This window comes from Dromiciops gliroides, chromosome 2 (assembly GCF_019393635.1).
Source record: "Dromiciops gliroides isolate mDroGli1 chromosome 2, mDroGli1.pri, whole genome shotgun sequence".
In the NCBI taxonomy this organism is placed as follows: Eukaryota; Metazoa; Chordata; class Mammalia; order Microbiotheria; family Microbiotheriidae; genus Dromiciops; species Dromiciops gliroides.
In genome coordinates this window covers 469,127,104-469,150,841 of record NC_057862.1, presented here as the reverse complement: position 1 = coordinate 469,150,841, position 23,738 = coordinate 469,127,104, and the positions used below count along the sequence as shown (strand labels likewise).

The 23,738-nt window shown below is 37.3% G+C and overlaps 1 protein-coding gene across 7 annotated transcripts in view; it reads left to right on the top strand.

Annotated features, from left to right (window-relative positions):
• Nucleotides 1-23,738, top strand: part of DTNB (dystrobrevin beta) — a 356,870-nt gene that overhangs the window by 192,730 nt on the left and 140,402 nt on the right. For all 7 annotated transcript variants that reach the window (XM_043986585.1, XM_043986582.1, XM_043986583.1 and 4 more), the window contains exon 10: nucleotides 4,891-4,968. In XM_043986585.1, the coding sequence (XP_043842520.1) occupies nucleotides 4,891-4,968 (78 nt within the window). The remainder of the gene's footprint in view (nucleotides 1-4,890; nucleotides 4,969-23,738) is intronic.

The window sequence follows — 23,738 nt, the reverse complement described above, 5'->3', positions numbered from 1 at the left end:
AGTTCTGGGGGTCAGTAAGTTTTTGATTCTTCCAAGGTGATGTGATCTAAGGAGAGGTATGGCTACTTTTCTCCTGGCCCATGTTCTGGTCTGTGAATGACCAGAAGCATTCTTCTTCACTCTGGAACCAAAATCCCTTCTCTCCTGAAGATACACACTCTAGTGCGCTAGTGCTCCTCCTTGCCCTGAGACTGTGACCTGGAACTATGTATGGGTAATAAAAGAGTCCTGCACCAAGTGCCAGCAGAGGATCCCCTATAATCTCCTCCTGACCAGTTGTCCAATCCCCTTATTGTCTGTGGCCTGAGAGCTCTGGAAACTTCTGCTGCTGACTTAGACACCCCTAACACTTGCTGCTAGCTTGCTAGGCCATGGCCTGCACTGGGCTACGCTCCTCTCTCACCCCATTGAGACGGACCTTTCCTCCTGACCTTCTAAGTTGTCCTTGGCAGGAAAATTGTTCCACCTCATCCTTTTGTTGACTCTACCACTCCAGAATTCTTTTTGAGATGTTATTCTAAAATTACTTGGAGGGGAATTTGGGAGAACTTGGGTAAGTCCTTGCCTTCACTTTACCTTCTGCATAGACAAAATTCATATATCTAGTATAAGAAGCCTCTCCTCAATCAGTGCCTTGTCATGGTAGAGGGCATTGTGTGGCTCAGTGAAACTATTAGCTGTGCTGTGCAGGGTTACTGAAGATGGACAGGCAATAACGGAGAGTTCAGGCAAAAAGGGATCCACTGGAGAAGGAAATGGCAAACCACTCCAATATCTTTGGAAGAAAACCCCATGGACAGTCAGTCTATGAGATCATGAAGAGTTAGACATAATTAAATGACTGAACAATAACAAAGAATAAAAAGGAAGATTGTAGAATGAAAATTTTTATCAGCTTTCTCTAATAAGGGTTTGGGATCCAAGGTATATAAGCAATTAATATATATCTTTAAAACTAATGTCTATTCCCTATTAGAAAAATGTTTAGGGGGCAGCTAGGTGGCGCAGTGGATAAAGCATCGGCCCTGGATTCAGGAGTACCTGAGTTCAAATCTGGCCTCAGACACTTGACACTAGCTGTGTGACCCTGGGCAAGTCACTTAACCCTCATTGTCCCACAAAACAAAACAAAAAACAAAATAGAAAAAATGTTTAAAATATACAAACAAACAATTCACAAAAGAATTACAAGGTATTCACAACCACACAAAAGAATGCTCCAGATCACTAATAAGAGAAATGCAAATCAAAATAACCCTAAGATCCTATGTCACACTCTGAAAATTGGTAGAAATGATGAAAAATGGCAATAATCAACGTTGGGGGAGTAATGGAATGAGAGGCCAACTAATACATTTTTGGTGAAGCTGTGAGATGGCATAACCATTCCTAGCCTTAGAACCTAAGGAAGCTATTGACACCAAGAAAGTCTCCATATATACCAAAATATTAATAGCAGTACTTTTGTGATAGCTAAGAATTAGAAACAAAGTAGATGTCCATCACTTGTGGAATAGATAAAAAAAATTGTGGTACATGAATGTAATAGAATATTACCATGCTGTAATAAATGATGTAGGGGATGAATACAGAGAATCATGGAAAGATTTATATGAACTGATGCAGAATAAAGTAAGCACTAAAGAGAACAATATACACAGTAATTATGACAGTGTAAATGGAAAGAACAACTATATGCCAAATAATCATAAGTTAATGTAACAAAATTATAAAGATTAAGCCAGACTCAAATGAAGTGATATGAAAAGTCACCCCCAACCTACCCCTTTGTGGATTTGGGAACTCCACAGGAGTTACACTTTGTACATGTTTTCAAAACTTTTCGATGTATTGTTCAGTTGTGCTGGTTTCTTTTCTTCTATAAAAATACAATGTGTTATAAGGAATGATTCTCTGGGAGGAGAAGTGGAAAGATACTTGGGATAACTATGATGATATCAGAAATAAAAAATATAAATAAAAGCTTTTTCTAAAGAAACAGTTAGAAGATGCAGTGGAGAGAGCACTAGACCTGGAGTTAGGAAGAGTTATATTCAAATCTGACTTCACTTAATATATAACCCTGAGCAAGTCACTTAAATTTTTTCTGCCTAAGTTTTCTTCAAGTGTAAAGCAAATCATAACACCCATCCCCCTGGGTTGTTATGAGTTTCACATGAGATAATATTTGTAAAGTTCTTTGCAGAGTGCCTGGCATATAGTAGCAATTTAATAAATGCTTGTTTTATTCTTCCCTTCCTAAAAACAGATATGTTATCATGTTAAATGAGCATAGAAGATTTGCCAAGTAGCATTTACCATAGTGTATTTGGACTTACAGGCAAGGAAGTTGGTTAGAAAAGTAGGTCTCATTCATTTAAGTATGGATTAAACACCTGCATTAGGATGCTATGGAGATACAAAAATATTACCCACCTTCAAAATAGAGTGGAAATATTGGCTTTCATTATTAGTAATTGGATATACAGTCAAGATTATCTTCTTTCCTTTATATATCTGCTATGTACCTATATATGTACATGTTGTTTACTTGATTAGAATGTAAGGTTCTTCACTGTCCTCTTGAATGCACCTAGCACACCTTCAGTGTCATTTTTCCTAACCCATCTGGTTTGGACTAGAAAGGAATTTTAAAGCTGGAATAAGGAGGGTCAGTGATGCCTAGGGGACCATTGAGGGAAAAGCCAGGCTCCCTGTGAGATGCAGTTTTGGCCTGGTCTTAAAGGGGAGAGCTGAGGTTTCAATCAGAGAAAATCTCTTTCCTTGGGTTGCCCTGTAGGAAACCACATTCCTCCACTGGGCCTTCCCCATCCTCCTGACCCAGGCAAGGCTAGTTCCTTATTCATTCCTCTTCTGGGGAGTCAGACCTTCCTTATGCTATCAGTACTTACACTCTAGCTAAAAACAGATGCAGGTGCCACCATCCAGGATTTTAGATTGTGGATTAGCTCTTTGGGTGGCTGTTGTTAAACTATTTGAGCCTTTGTGGTGCTCAAAGGACATGGAATCCCTGGACACATCTGGTTGACTTTGAAGCATGGAGTGGTAGACTAGAAAGTCAAGGAAGCTTGGACCCATACTGACTGTATGACCTGAGTTTCCTCCCCTGGTGGAGCTATGAATTCATCCAGTCCTTCTGGAAGGCAATTTGGAACTATGTCCAAAAAGCTATTAAAGTATGCATACCCTTTGACCCAGTGAAACCTTCCCTACTTCCCCTATTACTATAGAGGGCAACACCATCTTTCCAGTCCCTCGGGCTTGCAATTTAGGAATCATCTTGGATTGGTCATTATCTCTAATCCCCATCTAATCTGTTGCCAAGACTGTTGATTTTACTTTTTTAACACCTCTCAAATACACCTCTTTCTGTCTTCTGGTGGACTGCTGTAATGGTGGTTCTGTCTTCCTGCCTCAAGTCTTCTCTACTCCAGTCTACCCTCCATTTAGCCACTCAAGTTACAACACACCCCACCCCCCAGTCCAGCCCACTCAGACCCCAGCGGCTCCCTATTGCTTCCAGGATCAAAACCAAATTGTTCTATTTGGCTTTCAAAGCCCTTCTGAACCTAGCCCTCTCCTACTTTTCCAGCTTCTTACACCTTACTCATATTCTTCAATCTAGTGACAGTGGTCTCTATCAACAAGACACTCAATCTCTTGTCTCTAGGCATTTTTCCTGTCTGCCATGCCAGGAACACTCCCTCCTCTGCTTTGACTACCAACCTTCCTTTAATTCCCAACTAAAACCTCTTTTACTGGAAGCCTTCTCCATCTCTTCTTTTTGTTTTGTTTTGTTTTTTTGGCAGGGCAGTGGGGGTTAAGTGACTTGCTCAGGGTCACACAGCTAGTAAGTGTCAAGTGTCTGAGGCTGGATTTGAACTCAGGTATTCCTGAATCCAGGGCCGGTGCTTTATCCCCTGCACCACCTAGCCACCCCTCTCCATCTCTTCTTAATTCTGGTGCCTTCTGTTAATTATTTCCTATTTATCTTGCAAATAGCTTGCTTTGAATATATTTGTCTACATGTTGTCTCTATTATATTGTAAGCTCCTTGAGGGTAGGGATTGTCTTTTGCAACTTCTTGTATCCCTAGGGCTTAGAACAGTACCTGGCACATAGTTGGCACTAAATAAGTATTTGTTGATTGATGTTGGTAGATACTATTAAGTTGAATAGAATAGATTACTTTAGTAGAATTGCTGAATTCATGGTAGTTTTTGATCATCTTATATTTCTTCCACTAATGAATACTAATAATATAACTACTGCCATGTAGGAGTCTAGAAAAAAAATTATGTTAAAAAAAAGTATCTCATTACTTAAAAAAGTCAAGAACCACCGATCTGGGGGTATCATCTTTGAATTTAATGTTTCTTTAAAGTTATAAGATCACTTGATTTATCTATTGTTATCTATTTGTATATAATGAAAAGTAGAAATGTATGATAATAAATCTGTATAGGACGATGAATGGAAATGTAGAGCCACCATCTGGTATTTTAGTTTAAGAGCCAGCCTTGCTTGACTGTGGCATATGTGATACACTGCCCCCATATGGTGGTTAAGGGCAGGTGCACATCTAGGACCTGAATTCTAAAACAGCTGAAACAATCTGTGACATCTTTCTGATAAGATATTCAAAGTCATTTACATGATTGTTACAGCAAAGGCTGTGGGCCTCTGAAAAAGGATATGACTTACATTCAACTTGCTTATGCTTAAAATGTTGATGCGCACTGTCTGCTTGGGTCCCACAGGCTTGTCACATGTGACAGGGTGGGTTCTTTTATCATTGTTGCTTTCTTTCATTTGTGTATCCAGTTGTATAAGTAGTGATTAATAGAGACTAAATATCTTTTCTTCCAGTCCTCCTCGCCCCCTGACCAACATGAATGATACAGTGGTTAGTCATATGTCCTCTGGAGCTCCTACTCCCACCAAAAGGTATGTGTATTGTTACCTAGCTCCTTACTCCTTAGCAGCTGTATTAATGATAAGAAAACAGCAACAACAAAACTGACACAAGCTGGCATTTTAAGGTTGGCAAAGAGCTTTATATCGAGTATCTCATTTGAATCCCAGCAGTCTTGTGAGGTAGTTACTAGGTATATGATTATCCCCATTCCTCATTTGAGGAAACCAAGGCTCAGAGAAATTAAGTGACTTGCCTATGATCATAGAAACTAGAAAGTATCAATACTAGAAAGTCTACCCAGTATGCCATGCTTCTCTTCTCCTACTCATCACCTCCCCAGAGAGGAAGCCTTACTCTTGAATTTTTGTGCTTTTTACATGACTGACCCCTCTGTGGTATGGAAAACATCCTGGTTTAGGGATTAAAAGTTTCAAACCCTAATACTTACCAGCAGTATTACCCTAGTCAAGTCACTAAATCTTTGAGCCTTAGTTTCCTTATCTTGATAAAAGATAATAATAATATATAAACTGTTCATTTCACAGGACAGTTAATTTATTGAGCATTTACTGGATGACTGGTAGCGTGCTAAACATTGGATGAGGAAAGCACTTTGTCAACTTAATATGCCATATAAATGAGTTGTTTTCCCCTTTTACTAATTCCTATGAAGTTAGTGTTTAGTATTTTTTTCTCTTTTCTTGGGTATTCAGACACCAAAAATGTGGTGGTAGAATTAGGTTGATTTTGAATGGTGGAAGACAGTATGGCTTAGTGGATAGTAGGACTTGGAGCGAGGATGATTTAGATTGAAATCTTGCCACATACCACTTGTGTTTAATTTACTTAACTTCTCTTTGTTTTAGTTTCTTCATGAAGGTAATAATGGCATCTACCTTAAAAGGTTGTTTTGAATATCAAAAGAGCTAATATGTGAAGTGATTTGCAAACCTGAAAGCACTTTTAAAATGTTAGCTATTATTACTCAGAATATTGTCCCAAGGAAGATCAAGTATATTTTTTCCCAAAAAAAGTATATTCATGCAGTTATATTTTAATCCAACATTTCATTGCCAGTGTTGCAGATAAGTTCAAGTATGTATTATTGCTTCTCTGAGTTTATGTTTTTGTATACCTTCACCTTGGTGATGGCTGGTGGGACATAGTCTCAGCTAAGATGTATAGAAGTATAGAATTGTAGTTCTTTGACTCCTAGAAGACCCATTTTGGTTCCTGAAATATATTTCTTTTTTTTTTCTTTTTTTTAGTGAGGCAATTGGGATTAAGTAACTTGCCTAGGGTCACACAGCTAGTAAGTGTTAAGTGTCTGAGGTCGGATTTGAACTCAGGTTCTCCTGACTCCAGGGCCAGTGCTCTATCCACTGCGCCATCTAGCTGCCCCCTGAAATATATTTCTTGAGTCAATCATCTGAATTTCCTCTTGATCATTCACGCAGAAAGGTGACAGCATGCTGTCATAGAGCATTATTCAAGTTTCCTGAATTCTGTTCCTAACTGATTGCAGGAACTTTGGCAAGTTTGCTTACCCATTTTAGCTTCAATTTGCTGCTCTGTAAATCATGAGGATTCAACTAAGCCATTTCTAATGTCTCTTCTAGCTCTAATAGCCTATGATTCTAAAGTATACACACATCTTTATTCAAGCACTTGTGTCCATCTCTGAAAGGAGTATGGAGGTTTCCATTAGGAATTGTCAAGGCATTGAGAACGGTGCTCTTTGTTCATTTATCTCAAGTTTCAGCTCTTCCATCAGGAATTGAGAAGGGAATATAAAATGGCTCCCTTTCTATTTAATTTACTTTTTTCATATACCATAGCAAAGCAGAAGTTCCCTAAGGGTGTGTATATAGTAACTGAAGAATTCTTTCCTTTATCACTTGAGTAGGAAAAAAATTAGGAAGAAATTATAACTCATTCCCCAAGTTTCCCTTTTAGAAAATCATTTTATGTCATTTAACTATTTCAGGTTTCTAAAGTCACTCAGAATAGCTTTACATATTATTATATTGGTCTCAATCTATAGTTATCTTTGTGAAGTTTTCATTGGCTGTATCCTCTAGAGAAAAAGGATATAACATAACACTGGATGTTCTAGAATTAATGAATTAGAAACTTATTACAACAGGCATCAGCAGGTGATACAGTATACTTGAAGACACAAATCCCTGCAAATTTGTTTTACCTGAATATGAATACTTTCTGGTAAATTGGGCAGTAATTAGGAAGATGCAGTTGGTTTCTTTTTAGTCTAATTAATCATGGCACTCAGACTTCTAGTAGGTGACCAGTTCAATCTTTGGACAGACCTCAAGTCCTCTAAGAAGACCACTAGAAAGTCACTAAACTTCTCTGATCCTTAGTTTCTTCATCTGTAAAGTGATAATGGGGTTGGATCAGAGGAACTCCAAGGTCTCTTCTCACTTTAAATTCTGTTATCCTAAGGTGGCAAGATAAGTGACTTTTTTTGTGTTTGGGGTTTGACTAGAAATGTTCATATGCTATCAAACCTTGGATTTGGAGAATTCAAAATAACTAAACCTTTCCCAACTCCCTAGATATACCAGAGAAATTCTCCTGTTCTTACTGCTCAGATTTTTTGTGTGAAATACATGTAGTGTTTTACATTAAAAGGCAGTTTCAGATGGAAAAAACAAACAAAAATACGATATAGGAACTTTCCTATTACAGAAGCAAGAGACAAAGGTAAATCACCAGAAAGTCAGCTCATAGATTGTACAACAGAGAATTCTACCATAAGAACCATCCTCCTTTGTATGGATGCCATTTAAGTTGTTTTTCTTACCATCACTGCTGAATACTTGAGACAGCTGAATACCTTTATTCACAGTCTGGTTGCAGCCTAGCTGTCCAGTCTTATTGCCTCTCTGCCTTTGCACAGGCTGTGTTCCATGGCTGGAATGCACTCCATCCTCACTTGTGCCTCTTAGAATACTTAGTTTCTTTCAAGAATATTAATATGGAAGCTCCCTAAGATCTATTTTTGTTTTTTCTTTGTATCCCCAACACCTAGAACAGTGTCTTGTATATAGTAGGCGCTTAATAAATGCTTGTTGGATAGGACTACTGATGGAGGGCTATAAAAGATGCTACATTTGTCACTGTAGCAACATGGCTGCTAGCGGGAGTGACCATTGCTGTTGTTAAAAAGGAGTTAACTTGTGAGGAAGGCAGGAGATGATTGAGTAGCTTCAGTGGTCATGAGATAAAAGTCATCCTGCAGTCATGCTTCTAATATTCTTTAGCATTTGACCCTTATAAGCTAGCAAGTAAAAACTAACAATCACATTCAAAAGTTGCCATCAGATATATTGCTCAATTGGAATTGACATTTTTCAGCATCCAACATTTTAACCAAAGAGGTTTATGGGTGAAATTGTTAGCTTTCTGAGTGCCTGAATCTTTAGAACTCAGGGAATAGGTCCAAGATTATTTGCCCTGGAGGATGAACCTAAAAAATTAATTATTCAGAAAACAGGTAAGGGTTCTGAAAGAGATTATTGAACTCTGTCAAACTGGTCACCTTAGGGAGAGAGGTGAATTAAGTCAAAATTCTTTTCAGACAATTTGGCTTCTCCAAAGAGATAACCCTTGCATATTTAGCAGTGAGATGTGAGCATTTTTTTGCACAGATTTGGGCTTCTTGATTGGTTCTTCATAATCCCTATGATAAATGGTGAAGGTTCCTAGTCAGTAATTATGTATACCACCTCAAAAGACTTCTGTTTTCTTTGTTCATTCTATAAGACATCCCAAGGAGACTCTGAAGTTGAATGCATTCCGAATTGTTCCCCCCCCCCAACAGACTATATCAGATCAGATGTTGTCTTAGAACAAGGGCTCTTGACCTTCTTTGTGCCATGGACACAGTGAGAAGAGCTGGTAAATACAAAAATTTCAGAAAAAAGTTTTTTTAACCTCTCTATAGATAGAAAATAACAGAACAACAATGGTAACAACACCATACTAGCAGAAGGTGGAGACATCATGGTGTAGTGGGTGGAATACTGGATATGGCATCAGAAAGACCTTGGTTCAAATCTTACCTCAGACACTAGCTCTTGTGAGAGTGTTGGGCTAGATGACCTCTAGGGTCCCTTCCATCTCTAAATTTATAATCTATTTTTTGTGTGTGAGGCATTTGGGGTTAAGTGACTTGCCCAGGGTCACACAGCTAGTAAGTGTTAAGTGTCTGAGGCTGGATTTGAACTCAGGTCCTCCTGACTCCAGGGCCGGTGCTCTATCTACTGCGCCACATAGCTGCCCCTAAATTTATAATCTTTTAACCTCAAATATAAAATGAATTTAATTTTCGAAGGTGTGAAAATCTGAAAGTTACAAAAATATTGTCTATGATATGAAATATTCCACTTCCTGTTCTCATGACAGAGTAGTAAAATGGCTGCCTTCTTCCCTATTTTTTTGCCTTTTAAGGCTGCAATTCATGTTATTAAATATGATTGTATTTAGGAACTCTCTGCCTACTACCTTGTTGAAAATCTAGAAAGAGGATACAATGCAGTGTTTAGGGATGAGAGAGAAGAAACCACTGATTTGATTGTTCTTGATTACAATGACCATCAATAAGGAATACAGGTATAGATGGCATGCTTGTCAAATACTTCCTTTTGTGAGTGATTTCTTATTGGGGGAGGGGTTGCCAAGGAGATTCTTGGTCAGATGCAGGTAGGACTAGATGATCTCTGAGATGCTGTACAACTTTTGATATTCTGCGACTTTGATTGCTCTTCTACCTCTGCCATAAAACAATTCAGCTATATTCTGAAGGTCATCATCATACTAATGTTAAGGCAACTTGACAGTCAGGAAATAGCTAATAACATTTTAGGCTATATGAACAGAAACATAGTGTTCACAACAAGGCCAGTGGTGGCCCAACTGTACTCTATCCTGTTAGATCTTATCTAGAATGTCTTATTTAGTTCTAATTGAACATTATACCAATTATTTTCCATTCTCTGGACCAACTCTGTCCAGCTTATTGGTCATTATGTTGAAGTTCTTTGAAATTATATCATGGGAGAATTGGTTGAAGGAACTAAGGTTCAGCTTAGAAAATAGAAGCTTTAGAAAGAACATGGTTGATGTCTTTTTTTTGTTTTGTTTTGGTTTTTAGTGAGAAAATTGGGGTTAAGTGACTTGCCCAGGGTCACACAGCTAGTAAGTGTTAAGTGTCTGAGGCTGGATTTGAACTCAGGTACTCTGGACTCCAGGACCGGTGCTCTTATCCACTGCACCACCTAGCTGTTCCTGATGTCTTAAAATATTTGAAGGATCTGACATCAAGTCTAAGGCACTTTCTACAACATGATGATTTGGAGTCAGAAGATCTTAGTTCTAAACCTGGCTTTTCTACTCACTACCTTTGGCAAATAGTTTAGCTTCTCAGGGCCTCAGTGTCCTTATCTATAAAATAAGGAAGTTGAACTATTTATCTTTAAAGTTCTTTCCAGACCTAAATATTATCACCCATCCATAAACCCATTTCCATATTTGTATAATAACAGATATATTTTCCTATGCTTATTTATAGCTTCTCTCCTTTTTCTTTAGGCCCTTTTTTCTGGTTTTGTAAATAGTATTTTATTTTTTCTAATTACATGTAAAGATAGTTTTCAATATTAATTTATTATAAATTTTGAGTTCCAGATTTTTCTCCATCTAGCTCTACCGTCCTCCTTCCCTAAGACAGCAAGCAATCTGATATGTTATACATGTGCAATCATGTTAAATGTATTTCCACATTAGTCATGTTGAGAACAAAGAAACAGAACAAAAGGGGAAAACCACGCAAAAAACCACAAAAAAGTGAAAATAGTATGCTTTGATATGCATTCAGACTCCATAGTTCTTTCTCTGCATGTAGATAGCATTTTTCATCATGAGTCTTTTGGAATTGTCTTGGGTCATTGTATTACTGAGAAAGGGCTAAGGTTAATCATAATTGATCATCCCACAATGTTGCTGTTACTGTGTACAATGTTCTCTTGGTTCTTCTTCACTCAGCATCAGTTCATATAAGTCTTTCCAGGTTTTTTTGAAATCATCCTGCTCATTATTTCTTAGAGCACAATCCCTTTCTTAATTCATTATCTCTCCAAGGCTGCTACAATTTTCCTATATTCATGCCTTTAACTTTAAATGAAGAGGAATATGTCATACTTTAGATATAGGCAAAATTTGTTCAATATGAATTTTATTCTAAAAGGTGACTGACAAGATGGAAAATTAAAGATCAGAAAGGGCCAGTATACATGTACATTTTCCTTTCTTTGAGCCTCAGAAACACAAACAGGTTAAAAGTTAAGTGGCCCTACCACAATTACAGACTTGTGCTTCAGTTCATTTCTAAATTAAAGGTCCAGCTTGAGTATGATAGATATGAGTCTACTATTTCAACTTTACACTCAAATCTTATTTAAAGTCGATATGGAAGAAACTTTATGAGGCGGTTAATGAATTGACCCAAACCATATAAAAGGAAAAATTAATCCAACCCCATATAGGAGTTGGACTAGTAATCTGTACTCTCCTTTATGATTTTTAAAAATAATTTAATATGGTCATGAAACAACTAGTCTTTATACATTCTTTCCATGTCAAAGCAGGAATTCATTTTTCTTAATTTTTTCTTCCTTTGAAAAGTAGAAACAAAAGGTGAATAATTACAAAATTAACCCATAAACCTTTATGACTTCAGGGTCCTCCATCTTGGCAGATTTCCAGGGTCCACCCAAAGGACTGGGCAGACTTCCAGCTTTCCTACTGCTCCAGGGCCATGGCTGAATTCCTTTCTCATTTAACTGAAATCCTCTGGCATAGACATTCACCAAATCTGACTCTAAGATAGCATCGATTGAAAGCTTGAATATTTCTAAATCCTGTTCTTCTAAACCATCATTTAAGAGAATTGCCATTGGAAAGAATTGTTCCTGACAAACACAGTAATTATTAGTTCCCCTCTCCTGTCAGACTTAGACTTGCTGCTTTAAACTGGAACAGGCATTACATCCATTATGGGCTTCAACTAGTACTGGCTGTTTCATGACTGATCAGGCCCACAAAGCAAGGGCAGAACCTTTTGGCAGCACATACTGGCTGCAGTGGCTGCTGCAGTCATTAACATTCAAGAGTGTTTGTATAGCACCTACCATCCAAAACTTTATAACTGTTATTTAACTGAGTTCAGCATAGTTCCATATATAGGTTGTCAGTTAATAGAGAACTACAGTGATGAAGCAAGGACAGGTATTAGCCTAACACTATATATGTATGTATGTATGTACATACACACAATATTATTTAATTAGTATTATGGTAATGATTGATTAGGACTTGAAAAACTATAAAAAGCCAGTTATAAGCCAAGTAATATGTTCATTCCCCCTACTATCCAAGTCTTATTATTTGGGAATTGCCACATTCCTTCTTTTGGGTTGACATTAATTTCATCTTTCTTTTTTATTTTCCATATCTTCTATTTTATCTCTTCCATCTATAAGTCATTTAAATCATATATACTTCATTTTAATGGTAACAAAGAGGGATAGCCTCAAAGAACAGGAAAATAATAAGAATTGGGGATAAGAAGAAATAACAATTGCTAGAGGTCAGATCCATGAAAATTTAAAAGGCTTTTTAGGTTAGCATTCAGGACATTACTTAAAGTATATGCTTAACTACTATGAAACTTCTCTCTAAGGTCATTTGAGAAAAGCAAAAGAAAACTTCAAAGTACTATTGAGTTTCATTTTAGCTTTAGAGATTGTCTGGAGATAATTTTCAGCCTAATTTACAATTTTGCATATAAACCAGCCAAGAAAGAGAACAGGTGAGAACTTCCTGTTGTTGGTTGTATGTTAGTGGTATCTTGTGTTGCTTAACAAATGTTGATTGGTTGTATAACTAAAGAAAAAGTAAACACATTAAGCTGATTAACTGCTAAGCAAATTGTCAGCTGGCAGCTTTAAGGAGACATCTCATTAAAGGGTCTTGTCTCAGCTTTCAACATTGGGCATGGAACATATTCCCACCTACATCCTTTTCTCTCTAGATACTAGTGATGGTCAGTAATGATGGGGTCAAGTAAGGAAACTTTACTTCTTAGAGAGATTTACAGAAAGAGGAATGCAGAAAACTATAATATGTTCCCTACTAAAAGAGGTACAGTGTGGTATATTAGGAAAAGTTCTATATTTGAAGTCAGAGGACCTTGGTTCCAATGACAGATAGCTATGTGATCTTGGGTATGTCAATTAACTTTTAAGCCCTAGTTGCCTCAGATACATAATTAGGGAGTTGGATTAGATGGTCTCTGATTCTTTTCAATTTAAACTCTTATGATTCTAAGGAATGCACAGTATGCCTAGTGCCACATGATCGTGAGAAGATGACATAGCCTCTGTTTACAGATCCTCAGGGCCTGTTCCTGTCAGACAAATGTACTTTTTTTTTTTTTTTTTTGGCTTTTCTAAGTACCCTTTTCTCTGTATTTCTCCTGGGGTACTATCCAATTCTTATATCTGGACAATGTTTCACAAAATTAAATAAATCTAAAATCTAAGGAAAGTTGAGAACTTGGAAAATGACATGTAACTGCTTGTAAATATATTTGTCACCCCAGGTTAGATTACTTTCTGGGATTTGCAAGCCCCCTAACTGGTAGGTATATCTCCAGTCTGGTTACACTGAACTCCAAAGGACTATCCAATAGAATTTTGTTGTCTTCAATGCTGGCATGGGTCATCGACTGGGAAGTCTGTTATAAGGGTTTTAGTAATAATGGCATTTTTTGGGTGACATTTACTGTCACTTTGTAACTAAAATTTCAATTTCTGCTTCCTATTTCAGGATCAGTTTTGCAACTGCCACCAGGTGGCAGATAGATCTCAGAGCCATAAGGCATAACCACTAAAAGGTCTGAAATTGTTGTGTTCACACTATAATATTTCCATTCTTTCTATAATAAAATATCTTATTTATAGTACACTGTTGGTATAGCTATGAATTAGACCAGTCATACTGCAAAGCAGTGATAACCAAGTGACCAAAATGTCTATACTCATTAGAGATCTCATTGCTATAGGCACATATATACTCCAAGTAAATCAAGGACAGAAAGAAAAATTGGATATATACTAGCATAGTACCACTCTTTGGCAGGGTGGCGGTGGCAAATAACTGGAGATAAAACAGTGCCCATTAATTGGGCAGTGGCTAAACAAATTGTAGTATGTTAATGTAATAAGATGTTGTTCAGTCATTTTCCAAGCATGTCCGATTCTCCATGACTCTGTTTGGGTTTCTTGATAGAGATACTGGAGTAGTTTGCCGTTACCTTTTCCAGCTCTTTTTATAGATGAAGAAACTGAGGTAAACAGGGTTAAGTGATTTACTTACAGTAACATAGGCAGTGAGTGTCATAGGCAAGATTTGAACTCAGGAAGATAGACTTTCCTGACTCCAAGTCTGGCACTCTATCCATTGCATCAGGAAACAACAATAATAAAGAATTCCTGGAAGCAAGAAATAATTTCTGTCAACAAATACCAAACAAAGGAAGCAAAACTAGGAAAATAATATATATATATATATATATATATATATATAATAAGTTTGACGGTGTAATTAGAGGAAAAATAAAGTGATATGGAACTCTGTGCAATTATAATTACCAAGTTTGACCCTGGAACAAAATGGGGGGAAAAGCATCTCTTTTCCTTCATTGCAAAGATGGGAGGCTGTGGGTATGGAATTTTGTATATATTATCAAACATGGATAATTGTTGGTTGGTTTTGCCAGACTACTTTTTCCCCCTCAATTTAAAAGTCTTTGTCTTAAGTTAAGGGACCGCTTGCTGGGTTGGGGGTGCCAAGGGAAATAGAAATAAATATGATGTAGCAACAAAAGGCATTAGTAAATGCTTTTAAAGTAAGTCATCAGTAAAAAGAAATTGAATAAACTTAAAAAATTTAAATGTTACAAATTTAGACAGTAAAGCAGGTCAGTGATACAAGCTATTGATAAAAATACAATAGATGTCATAAATTCCTTGCTTTCCTTTTTAGTTGATTTTCAAAGCTAGAAGGGACCTCTTAGAATATTCAAGAGTTCCTATCTTTGAGAGGGAATAAAAAAATACTATTTTTTTGCTGAAAAAGGAAAAAAATGAAGGTACTGTTTGTTCAACAAAAATGTGTTCTTTAGATGCTTGATGTTGCAACAACTTCTACCTGTTTTAGGACCCTATCCTCAATTTCTGACTTCTGAGTTGTATCTTGGGCTTTGGCTTAACTAGTCCTGTGGTTCTTGATTTTGATCAATGTTTGGTTCTCCATGTTGATTCCTTATTAGGGTACCATTTTTTTCCTATCCCTGTGACCTGACCCTATGCCAAAATCCTAAAACTGGCCTCCTAGGTTTTGAGGTGATCTCTGGTATCTAGGAGCTGAGACTCAGTTGCAAAACTTAAAAACAGAAATAACTAAGCTTACTGTATCGCAAGGATGGGTCTTAAAGACCCCAGTCTAATCTGGAACTGCTCCAACAGTTAGGAAACACATTTTAGCTGACCCCAAAGAGCTGTGTTTATTTGAAAGCAGGCATTCTTAACCTTTTTTATGAAGACCCCTTTGGCAGTCTGATGAAGCCTGTAAACCCTTTATCAGAATACTGTTTTTAAATAATTGAAAGACATGCTAAATTCCACTTAGAAGTTATTGAAAATAGGGGCAGCTAGGTGGCACAGTGGATAAAGCACTGGCCCTGAATTCAGGAGTACCTGAGTTCAAATCCAGCCTCGGACACTTAACACTTACTACCTGTGTGACCCTGGGCAAGTCACTTGACCCCAATTGCCTCACTAAAAAAAAAAAAAGTTATTGAAAATAAAGATGTCATTCCCACCCCCTATCTTAGTCCACAGAAAGGTCCATAGATCCCCTGAAATCTGTCTGCAGACTCCTGGCCTCTTGGAGGAGTCTATGTACTCCAGGTTAGGAACCTTAATTCTAAAATTTCATTTCCCTGAGAGTTTATATTACTTTTTTTTGGTGGGGCAATAAGGGTTAAGTGATTTGTCAAGGGTCACACAGCCAGTAAGTGTCAAGTATCTGAGGCTGGATTTGAACTCAGGTCCTCCTGAGTCCAGGGCCAGTGCTTTATTGACTGTGCCACCTAGCTGCCCCAGATTATATTACTTTTTAAAGTGAGTCTGAGATGTTTAATATCTTCTCTGAGCCAAAATGAATTTCCAAAACCAGCTACAATTGTTTTAGCCTTCTAGGAGTACCTTAAAGCCTATAAAAGACTTTAATGTAGCTTCAAATCTTTTGAAGTCCAAAAAAATCAATCCAAGTTTCATGAGGGTGGACCAAAGATCAGCTGTCCTCCTTGTGTATCACAAGCCAGTAGTTTTAGGGTGGGCCAAAATGTTCTATCTGAACCTCATCTACTTCAACTAAAGTGAAATCTGATTATGGATAAGTAAGGCAACTATAAGCCAGGTTAATTTTAAGAACTTTTGGTTGTTTGGGAAGTCAGCCAACAAATATTTATTAAGCAGTGCTAAGGTGAATAACTTATTTCTGGTACCTACTGTTCTGTTAGCTACTGACAAATTAATGAGCTGAGACTCGAGGCAATACAAGGAGAACTAGGGCCTTTGCCATAGTGACAGGAATAGAGAACAAAGGTCACCCAGCACCATTCCCACTGAGGTTTAAATGAATTTATTCTCCCTAATCAAACTCTCAAGGGAGCCTTGGAAACTTCCTATTTGTTCAAAATTGAGGGAAAGATAAATGAAGTTGAAAAAATTTTTTTTTCAGTTAGCTGAAGGTCTCTTTTGTGTGCCCTCCTTGGGTTTGAGCTGACAAAAGACCTAAAATGTGTTGATTGGTGCCCAGACATCTTTCCTTGGGGTAGATTCACAAAAATGTTTCCATGAGGAAAAATTTCTTTGACCTCTGAGGAAGAAGAATCCCAGAAACTCTTGAATACCGCAGCAAATGTCAGCAGCAGCTCAATAAAGAAACAACAAAAGATAGCTTAGGAGTAAGAGGGTTCAGTAGTTATACAAAGAAGGTCACATTGAAGCATAGCAGGTTGCCAGGAGAGGCAGCCCTGACAGGTATTCCAGTCTTATAATATAGTCTTAGCAGCATGAGTTATTTGGGGATATGTCCTCTCCACTAGGATGAAAATTTGTGAAAGATGAGGACCCTTTATCTATGGAAGCAGGAAATGATTCTATTAGCTTTTTGCTATTCTGGGTTTGGTTTGGTTTTGTTTTGTTTTAGTGAGGCAATTGGGGTCAAGTGACTTGCCCAGAGTCACACAGCTAGTGTCAAGTGTCCAAGGCCGGATTTGAACTTAGGTACTCCTGACTCCAGGGCTGGTGCTCTATCTACTGCACCATCTAGCTGCTCCCTTGCTATTCTGTTTTAATTAATTGCTACTTGAGTTGTTGGTTCCTGACTGCTGTCTGTAGAGAAGGTATCAGATAAGAATTTAATCCATATTTGCATAATTGTGACTGCTCAAAACTCCCCACCTTGAACATAGGGCTAGCAAGGAGCTCCAGAGCCTTGGTATTACTTAAATAGAAAATCCCTTTGTCATTTCCTGGGAAACATTTCTTTCCTTATCTTTCCCTGGAGCTATGTTCTCATTGAAATATATATAAATGGGGGCAGCTAGGTGGCGCAGTGGATAGAGCACCAGCCCTGGAGTCAGGAGTACCTGAGTTCAAATCCAGCCTCAGACACTTAACACTTACTAGCTGTGTGACACTGGGCAAGTCACTTGACCCCAATTGCCTCACTAAAAAAAAAAAGAAAGAAATACATACAAATGTGTGTGTGTGTATACACACACACACACATTTATATATACACACATACACATTTATATATATACATATATACACACGTGCATATCATTCATGCCTCATCAGTCTGTAAAAGTTTCATTTTTGTCTTTGTATCTTTAATATTGTTAGCATAGTAGGTGCTTGATGAATGCTAGTTTAATTTAACTATGCTGTCCTCCTATAAACTTTACACAAGGGATTCAGTATGTTAGAGGCCATTTCCTAGATCTTTTATCATTGCAGCTACCAATAGGAGTTCTCTGAACTACTATTAGTCATCATTAAGTAGTAACCATTTAGTGCTAGTTAAATAATGGAAAGTAGATCAATGGAACAAAAATAAAACATAATTTCACTAGTCCAGGATTTAATAAACCCCAAAATACAACTTACCTAGGAGAGAAATCTTTATTTGCTAAGAACTACTTGGAAAACTGTAAAATGGTCTGGGAGAAATTAGGTTTAGACCAACATCTTATACCGTATACTGATTATTAAAGATCATACCGTATAAAAGAAAAGAAAAGAGAAGCAGATCATATACTTCTCACGGCTATGGATATAGGATAAATTATTAACCAAATGACGGATAAAGGTTATTATAATAGATAAAATAGTTCATCTTGATTCCACGAAATTGAAGCGTTTTTTCATGAACAAAATTAATGTAGCTTTGATAAGGTTCTGATATTCAAAATATATAGATAATTCATGGAAATATAAGACTAAAAGTAATTTCATTTCCCAGTAGACAGACAAACATCAAAGGCTATGACCAAATAGTTCTCAAATGAAGGAATGTTATCAACAACTATGTGAAAATATCTCCAGATCATTAATAATAATAAAAATGCAAATCAAAGCAATCCTTATAGAGTAGATTGGTAAAGGTAGCAAAATAAAATGGGAATAGTCAGTGTTGGAGAGGTTATAGAGTACATCAATAGATTTTTTTGTGGGGATGGGCAATGACGGTTAAGTGACTTGCCCAGGGTCACACAGCTAGTGTCAAGTGTCTGAGGTCATATTTGAACTTTGGTTCCTCCTGAATCCAGGGCCAGTGCTTTATCCACTGCACCACCTAGCTGCCCCCAATTAATAGACTTTTTTTCTTTTTTTTTCCTTTTTTTTTTTCGTGAGGCAATTGGGGTTAAGTGACTTGCCCAGGGTCACACAGCTAGTAAGTGTTAAGTGTCTGAGGCTGGATCTGAACTCAGGTACTCCTGACTCCAGGGCCGGTGCTCTATCTACTGCGCCACCTAGCTGCCCCCAATTAATAGACTTTTGATGGAGCTTTGAATTGGTCCAACCATTCTTGAAATAATTTGGAATTATTCAAATAGAGTGACTAGAAAGAGCATACTCTTTGATCCAGAGAGTCCACTGCTAGGCATATAGCCTCAGGAGGTCAGTGACAAAAAGAAATACCCTTGACATACAGCACTTTTTTGTGACAGCAAAGAACTGGAAACAAAGTAGAAGACCACTGATTGGCGAATGACTTAAACAAGTTGTAATACATGAATATAATGGAATATAACTATGCTATGAGAAATTAATATGATGAATACAGAAAATATGGAGAGACATAGATGAACTGATAATAAGTGAAGTAAGCAGAACCAGGAAACCAGCATATATAACTATATTAGTGTAATTGGAAAGAACAACAGCAAAACAATGGAAAATTAATGTTACAGACTTAAACTAAACAAACTTAACCTCAAACAAAAGATATGAGATGGCACCTCTCCTCTGTATGAGTGTATTTAGAATATATTTAAAAAATTCAATTTTTTTTCTAGAGGGTGTACTAAAAGGGCAGCTAGGTGACACAGTACATAGAGCACAGGGCCTGGAGTCAGAAGACTCAACTTCCTGAGTTCAAATTTGGCCTCCGACACTTACAAGCTGCAGGCAAGTCACTTAATCCTATTTGCCTCAGTTTGCCTCATCTATAAATTGAGCTGGAGAAAGAAATGGCAAACTACTCTAGTATCCCTGCCAAGAAAAGCCCAAATGGGGTCGCAAAGAGTCAGAAACGACTGAAATGACTGAACAATAAGAAGTAAGAAAGAAGAAAGGACAGATATGAGACATTGCATAATAGGATTTACTGATTAGATAAGGGAGGTAAGGGAGACAGAAGGAGAACTCAGTATCAAGGTTTTTGAAAATGGAACATCAGGTGAATGGTGATACTGACAAAAGTAGAAGCACAAAGAATCAGACTCTCAAGAGTTGCAAGGGATTTTTATTATTTAGTTCAATTCTTCTGAAAGTACAGTCTAAAATAAAACACCCAGGACAAGTGGTGGATAGCTTTCAGTTGAATCAATCCGCAAGTATTTATTAAGTGCATACTATATGGCTGGCACTCTTCTAGGTACTGAAGACACAAATACAAATGAAAGAAACAATTTCTACTCAAAATAGTTTACATTCTAATGAGGGAGATGACAAAGACATAAATAAACACATAACAAATATAAGGAAAATAAATACAAAATAGTCAAATACAAGACAATTTAAGAGGGAGGGCACAACAGGGATCAGAAAAGACTTCCCTTATGAAAGAAATGAGCCCCTATGATGTATCCTAAAGGAAGACAGGATTCTATGAGATGGGTGAAAGGAGGGAGTGAATGGAAGATGGCCAGGAGATAGTGTATCATGGGTGTGGACCAGAAAGATTTGGACTCAGAAAAATGAGTCTGTCAGACTCCAGACCCAGCACTCTATCCACCAAGCCACATAGCCACCCACCTTCTTACTATCATCTTCCTAGTACAGGTTCCTATTTCCCTCTGCCTGAAGTATTGCACTGGCCTCCAGTAGAGCTATTTCCCCTCTCTCCCCTTTCCAATCTATTCTTTATACTCCTTCTAAATTGATCTTTATACATAGATCTCCAGTGCTTACTCTAGATTTAGTAGGTATATATGCTGAATTTCTTTTTCTTTCAAAATACAGGCTCTTGTAGAAAGGGAGCAACTTGAGATGAGATTCTCAAATGAGATTCAGCAATATTTCCTCCTGTTCATTTTTGGGCCAGCTCACTATCTGCTTGTAGTGCCTGTCTAAGATACATGTACTGAAGGATTGATTGACTGTACTACCTGTCTTATTGTTTATGAATGTGTCATAATCTATACAACTGGGATTTCTCATTCACTTGGTGTTTTTTTCCTGTGTTAGTTGCTAGTCTGAGAAAGCCTTGCTTGATGCAATCAGGCTAATACAAAGTTCAAAGGCGTAGTATATGAAGAGTCTCACTTTGTATATGGAATTGTTCTGTTTGGACTCTGTGCATGGTATACTCCTTGGCATTGATGAATGCCTCTGGGGTGCATATATTTCTCTATTTTATGCCTCTCGATGTTCATACTTAGATCATCTATAATGGTAAAACATGCATGGGAGACACTATTTTAAGGGTTCCTTTGGAAGTCCAACTCTATGTCACTCAGGTCTGATGGGTGAGCTTTCATTTTATCTTGCCTGAAACCAGGCTTCCATGTCACTTCCTAGCCATATTCACATCATGCCATATACCCACCTCCCTTTCCACCTCTCCTTTTTGTGTTGTCTTTCTCAATTAGAATGCGAGCTCCCTGAGGATAAGGATTCTTTCATTTGCTTGTATTTATATTCCAGTGTTTTGCAGAGGACCTAACAGATACTAAACAATAAATGCTTTATTTATCTTATGCTGTTTTTTATCTCTGGAAAAAATCGATTTTGTGATCAACAGGGGACACATGAGTGACTTGATGTTTTCCATAACTTACAGTCAACCTGTTTAACCAAGCTTTGATGTAGCAGATTGTCTGAGAAGTCTGCCTATTACTTTTTCATGTTTTTATCAAATATACTTTTGATTCATAGATTGTTGCCATAAAAATTCTTTAAAAATGGAAAATGGATTGATGTTTAATGATGTTGTTAGCCATGGCCTTTCACTCCTTTGGAATTTTCTCTTCTTTGGTATCTTTTTAAGATATATAAGATATTGACCCCAAATGACTTTAAAATTTTGTTGCCTCCAGTATGGATTTTTTATGTCTATATGTGGCTAGATTAAGCTGTTCATCTAGACTTTGTAATATAAGAATCATCTCTGCATTCTCACATAGTATATCAACTACTGAGATGAAGGAACTCAGTTTTAGCACTTCCATTATTATCAGTAATTAAAAAGCCACTGTCGAAAACCTAGTACATCTGATTCCTTTCACATATATTTATTGTCCTTCCAATTTTATTTATAAGTGTAAAGGAGGATTTGCTATCCACTGTACGTCCCTTCCCCTTAATGTAGATATACATGACAAGTTGTGGATGTTGTAATAAAATATTAACACCTGATGATCCCTTTCTAAGTTTGAACACTTCTCTCTGTCATAAGGAACAATCCAATTGGCTGGGCTGAAAACTGACTGCACCTCTGATGGCTTTAAATAGCTAAGCCCTGGAGGCAGTCAGAATTTGAGAGTTCAGTGGAGAAGAGGCCAGGAGAAGCATGTGGAGAAAAAAATTTCTCTTCTTGCTGCTCCCTCCCACCCCACCCCATTGGCTATGGTATCTAATAGTAGAGCTACCCTTCCAGAAGGAGACAACCATTCTACCCCATCCAGCAACTGGAAAGTGTATTCCAGTCATGGGAGATAGCTCGAATGTATCATTTTACATGTGTTGGTAATGTTATATCATAAGAGACTGGCATATTTTTTATCTTACTTTCTGTAGCATATAGCACATTGTCTAGCACTTAGTAGGCATTTATCAAATGCTGATTAATTGAATTATAAGTGATCTTTATGTATTCTAGACTCTTAAAAACATGAAGATCTTTGTTTTTATTTCTTTCATGTCTCCTTATAGTTACTGGCATGGGAGTGATGTCTAGCAAGTGTTATTAACAAACTGATAAGCTTCTTGGCTAGAAGCAATGAAGAGCAGCCAGTCTGGGACACCAGCTTAGGTTTTGGCTGGCCTCGAGACAAACAGTGTGACTGAGAATGAGGAGGCGAAATTATGCCAGTTGTAAATGGGCCTTAGAGTTAATTGTTAGGATGCAATTTAGCAGAGTGAATCCCCAGCTGATGATTGTGGCAGTAGCAAACTGTGGGATAACTACATATAGAGGGGAGAAGGAGGAGAAAATGTAGAGAGCTGTTGGCAGATGACTTTGTTTCAAGGTTTTTGAGCCATAACCCCAGATTTTTGTCTGACTGTGGAGCTAATTCATCTCTCTTTTCAACTCTGGATCTAATGTCCTTCAACTTAACACTTTTTAGATTTCTACCTTTCACTAACTGTTTCTAATTTGGTTTCATGGTAGTTTCATTTTCCCAGATTAATTCTTTTGTTATTTTTGGCTCAATTCTCTACCTCTTGAAACCTTTGGGTATTATTTCTACTCTTATGGGTATTTATTAAATATCCCAACTTTATATTATGGGTCAGTTTATTTTAAGATATTCATCTTTTCTTTTGGATCACTGCTGAAAATGTGAAAATACAAGACTTCACCTTGTGAGATGTTTTTAAGTATTTCTTCACTTCTTAGAAAAACAGAATTTTAGAAATTAAAGACCTTAGAAATCAAACAGCAATTCATTTTTAGCCTCTGCAAAGTCAGATAAATAAAAGTATTACTGTGCTTTTAAGCTTTTTTCTCTGTAATTCATCACTAGTATTTCTACAATAGTAGTTGTCAAAAGATACAGATCTGTTTCAGGTTGAAATTTGGAGTATCAGGAGGAGCTAGGTGGTGCAGTGGATAAAGCACGAGCCCTGGATTCAGGAGGACCTGAGTTCAAATCCGACCTCAGACACTTGACACTTATTATCTCTGTGACCCT